The sequence below is a fragment of the Miscanthus floridulus genome, chromosome 1 (genome assembly GCF_019320115.1).
Source record: "Miscanthus floridulus cultivar M001 chromosome 1, ASM1932011v1, whole genome shotgun sequence".
Taxonomy (NCBI): Eukaryota; Viridiplantae; Streptophyta; class Magnoliopsida; order Poales; family Poaceae; genus Miscanthus; species Miscanthus floridulus.
Window position 1 is genome coordinate 123,940,329 of NC_089580.1, and position 7,920 is coordinate 123,948,248.

The window sequence follows — 7,920 nt, forward strand, 5'->3', positions numbered from 1 at the left end:
AAGTAAAGAGCTCAGGTTAGAGAGGGCAAACTCTTGGCGACGTGGCTATGTATTGAAGTTGTATCATGGTATGCTCCAATCACCAAGTCTTCCCTGGTCACGGTGTTGGATTTGCCACACAAGACCTCCACCAACCAAAGGCTAGTGCACAAGTCACACAGTCTCACCACTACCACCTGGCTCTTCCGATCACCTTGACGTCATGTCTACACGAAGCTTCTCCACTCGAGGTAGGTTGTCTCCTTGCCCCTCGCGCTAAAATGCCGCTCCACAGGAAGAACGGATGTTTGCCACTTAGGACACAACTCCTTCAATAAAGGTCACAAAAACCTAAAGTGCTCTGGTTTATCAAGATACAAGGGCATAACAACCCAATCACTCAAAGCTCTCAAGCGCTAAGGACTATAAACCTCACAATGATGCATTATAATGTCTATCGCACCCTTTAGATGTGATCGTGAATGTCTTGAGAGGGTGGGTGGAGTGTAGAAACACTTGCTCTAACTTGTAACAACCTTGGGGCACTCTAGCACACTCACGGAAGTGAAGCGACCTCATATATATAGCCACATCCCCCTCAACTAGCCATTGAAAAAGGTCTGCCAAAAAACTGAATACTGAACGGTCCACTGTGTTCACAATATCGATGCTACGAGCGTTGAACTAGCCTTTGCAATTTTTCAACCGCCAAACAATCTGATACTTGTGTTTTCTTCTAAGTTGAACTGTCCATGCATGTCTCTTATATGCATCAGATGATACATTGTTGTGCATTTCTTCTTATCGGACCGTCCAATGCATGTCTTTGCACAGTGTCGCATAGTAACCAAGCCTTTGAACACCACCAGATGATCTGCCATCCTTCTGCCTTCACTCTAGAGTCACCGGATCGTCCAGCGCACATCTTTGCATAGTGTCACATAGTGACCAAGCCTCTAATAGTGAATGATCTGCCATCCTTCTGCCTTCATGCCAAACTGTTTGGTGCAGGCTGCGGTGCATCTCGGCGTGGAGTATTCCTTTGGGTGCTTCTGTTCTTCAATTGTCCGACACTCACCTGTTGCTAGAAAAACTGGCTCCTTGATTATCTGGCGCGCTTCTTTCCTCAACCGTTGGACCATTATGTGTAGTAAGTCCTTTTTGCTCTATTTTATCACATGTCTTTTACGTCACTTCTCTTCTTGCATACATATAGGATATATTATAGAATGTCTAACATATTTTTAACATGCATGTTAGTCCTGGACTTTGTTATCATTTCAATCATCAAATCTTAAAGATATATTTATGGACACATGATCCTTACAATATCATGTATGATTGTTGTCGATATTTGCTACTCCCTCCATTCCAAAGTTATAAGACGTTTTGACTTAGATACACGCTATGTCTAGATATATAATAAAAACAATATATCTAGAAAAGCCAAAACATCTTATAATTTGGAATGGAGGGAGTACAGTTCATTGAGCACTATCACATGTGCGAAGTGACACTTAAACCATGAACAATGTGCACTTTGAAACCACAAAGATAAAATAGGTACAAAATGCTAAATATAGTTCCTAATTTATCTGATGGTATCATCTAGATTCTTAAATTATTAATTTGTAATTTTGTCCCTTAACTTGGTAAGTGGTTTAGCCAAGGTCCAAAGCCTTTCTAATATGTGCCAATCAGGTTAATTGTCGGTCAAATTTTATCACCTCACCATTTCAACATCCTTCAGACCCTATATACCTTTCAACGAAAAAGAGAAATTCTATTGGGACCAAACTATCCTCGTCTATCATCTTTCTTGTTCCTCTCTCTATTTCACGCCTCATCATTAACGGTCTTGGTATCCATGTCATATACCTTTCAATGAAAAAGAGAAATTGTATTGGGACCAAACTATCTCGTCTAACATCTTCTTTCTCGTTCCTCTCTCTATTTCACGCTTCATCATTAACATGTCTTAGTAGCGATGTTAGCAATAACATGTCTTAGTATCCATGTTAGCAGCAGAAGGGTACGTCATAGGTGTTGAACTCACATGAATCAATCAGTAAGGGGCCGTTTTGGTTGCAAACCTAAAAATCTTGCCTGGTCTAGGCATCAATCCCCCAGTTGAGGGCTCAATTCAAACAAGCCCTAAGATTTTTCTTTCGAGAACCAATTACTCCCTCAATCTTGAAATATAAGGATCAAAAGTTAACCTAAGTTCAATTATTCTAATTTTAGCTAAGTTTATATTAATATCTACAACATCAAAGTGGCAAATTATAAAATTATGTTTCACAAATCTAATGATGCTAATTTGATGCAGTAAATATAAATATTATTGTTCTTTTTTATGGAGTTGGTCAAACTTAGAACATTTCAAGTCAAGACAATTCAAAATCCTTATATTTTAGGATGTAGTAAGTTAAGAGATATAAAAGTGGACATTAATAACTTGAGACCTCAAAGACATGCGATGCAAGTTTTGGGACTTCTAGTGTATTTTACTCTAAAGATAGGAGTAGAATGCAGTACTACTTTGACAAGAATCAGATTTGATCAGTACAGACAAGCACATCGCAGTTTCACAAACAAAACAGAGACTTCCCACTGGTAAAAATGAAAAATGTTCATCTCTGCATACTAACTCTCACTCTCAATCACCACCAACACAAAAGCATCACCGTTACCGTTGTGTGAAAACTACAGCTCGTCACGTACATCTGTGGCAGCCAATTTGACGCACCCTTCCTGGTAGCCGCATGAATATACCTTCCATTCATAATGCCAGAGAAAGGTGGAAATCTCCACTCGTAACCCTCCACAGGTTCTCCTTTTTGTGGTTGAGGGAACAAAAAACTCCTTGTTAACTATACATTGGGGAGAGAATCATGGTCACGTGACGAGATCGTCGACTTCGGAGTTAAACACAAAGCTGGGGAATGTTGTTGTTATGTCCCTGAATTATTGACAAAGGAAAATCGTTAGCAGGTATTTTTGTTGCTTCAAATCAAAGTTCATGCAAAGCACAAAGCAGAATTTTATGTGGGCCAGTTCTGGTTCAGATAAATGTAACACACTACGATAGTAACATTGAATCCCTAAACAACTGATTCAAGAGGCAGCAGCACATAGAAAGTAGAGAAGTTTTTTGTAAGTTTCATATTTCAGCCTTCAGGTGACAGAAAAATAACTGCAGATCAAGTCAACATTCTGAACTCCTAGCAAATAAATTGTGTAAGTAGCAGCAATCCTCTCAGTTATCTTAGATATTTCATTTTTGCTGGCAGAGGCATCAGTTAGGATTTAAAATGACACATCATTCACTTATTTAGGTATGAGGAGATAAAGATATATATGCTTCTGAATTTCTATTTTCTACCATATTTGCTGTAGTCTCCATAAAATGATTCTAAATGTCTATTTTGTACATTCTTACTTGAGGTATGGCAGAGTCATTATCTTCATCAAGGAAGGATTTCTTGTGACAAAATTCTCCCATTCTGTTCTATCTATTTTCCCATCCTGATTTGCATCAGCATCTGAAAATGTCTGTCATCACCACATAACTTGCTGTAAGTCTTAATTCCAGTATAGGTCACAGGAACAATTTATGACTCAAGTAACCATTTGATTTTTGATGAAATGTTTAAAAGAACCTTATCCAGGATTGTCTCAATGATCTCATCAGATAGCCTCATTTCTGATTCTCCTAGGAGAGCAATTAACATCTGCTTAACCTGCACCAGGAGGATTACACAAGTTTTAGCTAGCCAAGAAAGGACACAAAGCTTTCCTTAGTTCAGCAGTAAATGATCGTGAATCGTTTTTCCTTAGTTCATCAGTACATAATCGTCTATGCCACTGGCCAATCAGCCAAACATAAAAAAAAAAAAATCTTCTTTATAGCTATTTTACTAATTTTCATGTGGAAACTAAAATTCAGAAAATATATGCAGAAGAGTCCAGAAAATTACCTCCTTCCGTTCAATAAACCCTGTGCCATCCATATCGTATAGCTTGAACGAGACTGCCAGGTAGTTCAAACTTTTTAGAAAGACATGAGATAAAACAAATCATAATGAAATGAAATGAAAAGATAAGAACCTACAATCAATTTTTTCTTCCATTGGGATATTTGGATGAAACACATTTAGAGCTCGGACAAAGTCACCAAAATCAATGACACCCCTTTTCTTGACATCGAAAAGGTCAAATATCTGCGAGGCCAGTTTCATGTAAATTTAACTGATGGCAATAGTGCTTAAAGCACAATACAACAGTGATGAAATTCAAATGAGTATAGTTGTCAAGCAGATGCATACCCGGTTAGCGAAAAGATTTTCTTTCCTCTGATTCTTAAATAATGCTAGCTGGAATTCTTCCTGTGCAATATAAAATGGTGGCAAAGATTAATCACTCTTAGGTTTTTATGCCCACAAAATTTTAGTTCTCAATGGCATAAAGTGATAATTCCGCAAGATTTAGCATGACAGTTCAAAAACTTTGCATAACATGATGCTTGAAATAAATATGGAACCAAAATACACTTCCTCTAGTTATGCAGTTCAAATTTAGCTTATCCAAAATATGAATGGCACAGGACACAATAGCTTATTTTCGAACAGGTATTTCGTTGTTGTACGTCCATAACCTGAGATGGCACCTCAATCCAATCTAGACAGATAACTTATGAGTATGTTTCGATATTGCATCTTTGATTGAAAAAAAAATGTAGTAGAAGTGTGAGATCATTTGATATACCAAGTAGAGCACTTCATGTATCATTGGGTTGTCTTGTAAAGGAGGAACATTTGGCAAGGAACAACCATGAGCAGAACGAAAACAAACATTTGAACGTAAATCTTGGTGCCTACAAGCTGCTACAACTACGAAAAAGTACATAAAAATTGCATTGCCACATAATTTCTGCAGCTGACGAGACTAAAAATACAAAACGTAGGATTACAAGTTTCACTTTCCAGTCTTACAATCAGCAAGGAGAGCTAACTAGAACATGGCTAGTGAGCATATTTGATGTTCATACCCAAAACTGACAATATGATAAGGAATACAGAGATGACCGATAGAATATACCTTGTTGATCAGGCCATCATCAATGACCGAACCACTTATGCTCTTGAACAGCTCGAATAGAGCCTCAACCTCGCTAACGCTGACTACATAAGCAAAACAAAAGCTCGTACTTAGCAAGATCTAGTGAGGGCAATTTAAAAATTACAGAAAACGCAAGGATCATGCAGCATGCATCCAGTGCTCGTACACAGATATCTAAGATATCCTAGTACACGACACCGATATATAGACGAAACATTTGGCATCTCCAATCCCATTCCAACCACGGCAATCATTGTTTTGAAAAATAAATAAGAAAAAAAAACTTGAACTCACGCGAGTAGCTCGTACGCGTAGGGCAAGGGATGGGATCGGCAAACTCACAGGCGGTCTGGGAGGCGAGGTGCACGGGGTCCTCGTAGCCAGGGTGCTGCCGCTTCGCCGTGGAATGGAAGCACCCCATCGCCGCGGCGGGGCGTTTCTAGAGCTGACCCAAGCACTGAAACCAACCAATCTGCTAGCCCCGCCGCCCGCGCTCCCGCCTAGAAATGCCCCCGCAGCTGACCTCGCCGCGGAGCCGCGGCCGCAGAGGAGGTGAGGGAGTGAGGGGCACGAGGGCGGCGGGGGCGAGTGGATCTGGGCCGTCGAGGCGGGTTCGGATGACGGAGACTGGGGGTTTCGGCTGCAGCCTGTGGGTTCTTCTGGCGAGGCGAGGCCGCCGTCCGGGGAAAAGGAGGCGATGCGATGCGACGCGACGCGGCGGCGATTGGTTGGTCGAAGCGGGGTGCGGAACTGCGGAGCGGACCAGGGGCCGAGGGAATCGCGCCGACCACGCTCGGAGCGAGGGCGAACCGACCCAGGCCGAGACGAGGCGGGGAGCTGACTAGCTGAGCCCCAGGCCCCGGGCGGCAGGGGCGGCCGCCCTGCCCCGTTCGGCCTTGGGGTCGTGTCAGGCTCTGCCACGCCGGCGCATGTGCGCGTCCCCTTCGACGCTTCTTCTACTGGAAAAGGGCCGAAACGTGCGGCGAAAAAGGGTGCCGAGACGAAGCCGCACGACGGCACAAGCGATGCGGCACGCGACAGAGCACCGTGCGCCTATTCCCAGCCTCGCGCGTCGCTCGCCATGCCTAACGGCACTACGGCAGGGTGGTGGCGCACGCACCAACCTGGAAGGTTGTTAGTCGCGGAGCCAACTGCCGCAGGCCCCGCAGCCGGCCGACGGCGACGGCGTCTTAGATTCTGGTCGATTATTCTGATTACCTTCGATCTCCGGAGACGGAATTCGCGAGACCATGCGTTTTTTATCGAGATAATCTGAAACAAGCTGAGTCTAATTGTTAGCTTATGAATTAGAACAGGTTTGATCAAGATATCTACTGTTTGGATCCATCCAGTTAATTAGTAGAGGTTAGTTTTAAGAAATCAGCTAATAGCTAACTGTCAGTTTGGTAGTAGGTAACGAATTACCTTACATTTTCAGCCTGTTCGTTGGTTGGTTTCTAGGCTGATAAGCCCGATTGGTAATTGTTTGTTTATGAGAGGAAAATACTGTTGGTCGGCTTATAAACCCTGGCTAAAACCAACGAGCGAATATGTTGTTTAACTGAGAATCCAAATAGGTTCTCAACTTAGATAGCTGTTAGTAGGTAAGACATTACATGACATTTTAGCGAGAGTAGCAGCTAACTAAGTCATAAGGATCCAAACAGGCTCATAATTGATTAGACTATTAAGTAGACCTGTTCGGATTCAAAGGAGCAGCTAATTATTAGCTCTGTGGTTCAAATATGATCTTAGCTTATATGAACCAATTAATATTTTTATTGACTAAATAGTTCATTTTAAGTTAGTAGTTGGGCTATTAGTTATGGTGTTTGGATCTACTAAAAAATAAATTTAGTAGCTAACTATTAGCTCAGAGAATCAACGACATCTTAGTATGTCTTCCTTCGGAGGAATCTGGCTGTTCTAAAGTTATTCTGTTCCGACTAGTTTTGATCAGAATTTGATTCTGACTTCGCATGCACTTGTGTTACGGTTTGTTAGCAACATTGTCAGTGTCACTACCGTTGGGTCGAATGATGGCTGCTCTTCATGCTATCCCGTTGGGCGGTGGAGCGCTATCTGGCTTTTGTCCTAGAGTTATATAAGATCAAGAATTTTGTCCTATATAAAAGATCAAGATCAGGGCCGAGTAGATTATAGATTATTATACTACAATTATTGCCCTTGCACGTGATTGTGATTGATTGGAGATTAACGCAATCTGGCGTTTGATTTTATCTCAAGTTGTGTGCTTTCTTCACCATGTTGTCATCTCCCACGCTTCTCATGAAGCGAAGCTAACTACCAGATCAAATCAAAAGCATTATTACCTGTACAAAATTAGGATTTAGGAACGCCATTTTTTAGATAAAAATGCTATGGGAAAGGTGAATATTTTCCGCAACTAGATTGACATGTTATGTAAAAGGTGGAATTATTTGTATTAACGAGAAGATCCATCACACCTAAGGGGCTAGCATGCCCAGATCGCGTGAGGGTCGTACGAGTCACTCGAAGATAAAAAAATGTAGTGAGGTACAGAAAATCGATCGGGTCAGACTTGGCAAAAAAATCTGGAAATGCCGCTTGGGAAGGAGCTCGTCGTCCTCATTTTCTCTATCTTCTATGAAAGAATGTAGCTCGCTCTTTCCACCTGGGGCCCCCTCTGGGAACTGTTTGAGTTTTAGCATTGATTCCATTTCCTTTTGATCGTATTACGCTTCACTCGCTGCAAAACATTTCACTTTCTGTGTTCGCTCATACGTGTTTACACTCCTTGCTTCTCTTTCCATCGGGCGATTGTTTGTATGGATTCCG

General features: G+C 41.7%; 1 protein-coding gene across 1 annotated transcript; it reads right to left on the reverse strand.

Annotated features, from left to right (window-relative positions):
• Window positions 1-2,767: 2,767 nt before the first annotated feature.
• LOC136540231 (calcineurin B-like protein 1) lies at window positions 2,768-6,039 on the reverse strand. Its single transcript, XM_066532237.1, has 8 exons — window positions 5,443-6,039; window positions 5,080-5,162; window positions 4,308-4,367; window positions 4,094-4,202; window positions 3,960-4,012; window positions 3,642-3,722; window positions 3,422-3,534; window positions 2,768-2,941 (listed from the first exon to the last, which is right to left on the reverse strand). Exons 1-8 carry the CDS (start codon window positions 5,519-5,521, stop codon window positions 2,878-2,880), a joined length of 642 nt encoding a protein of 213 aa, XP_066388334.1. The 5' UTR covers window positions 5,522-6,039; the 3' UTR covers window positions 2,768-2,877.
• Window positions 6,040-7,920: the final 1,881 nt, after the last annotated feature.

What these genes read in the sequence shown, in the direction of transcription:
- LOC136540231 (XM_066532237.1), bottom strand. Translation starts at nt 5,521, where the DNA reads ATGGGGTGCTTCCATTCCACGGCGAAGCGGCAGCACCCTGGCTACGAG. An exon ending in CCTCGCCTCCCAGACCGCCT is followed by an intron (nt 5,163 to 5,442) that starts GTGAGTTTGCCG and finishes TTGCTTATGTAG; the next exon opens with TCAGCGTTAGCGAGGTTGAG. An exon ending in AAAATCTTTTCGCTAACCGG is followed by an intron (nt 4,203 to 4,307) that starts GTATGCATCTGC and finishes CTGGCCTCGCAG; the next exon opens with ATATTTGACCTTTTCGATGT.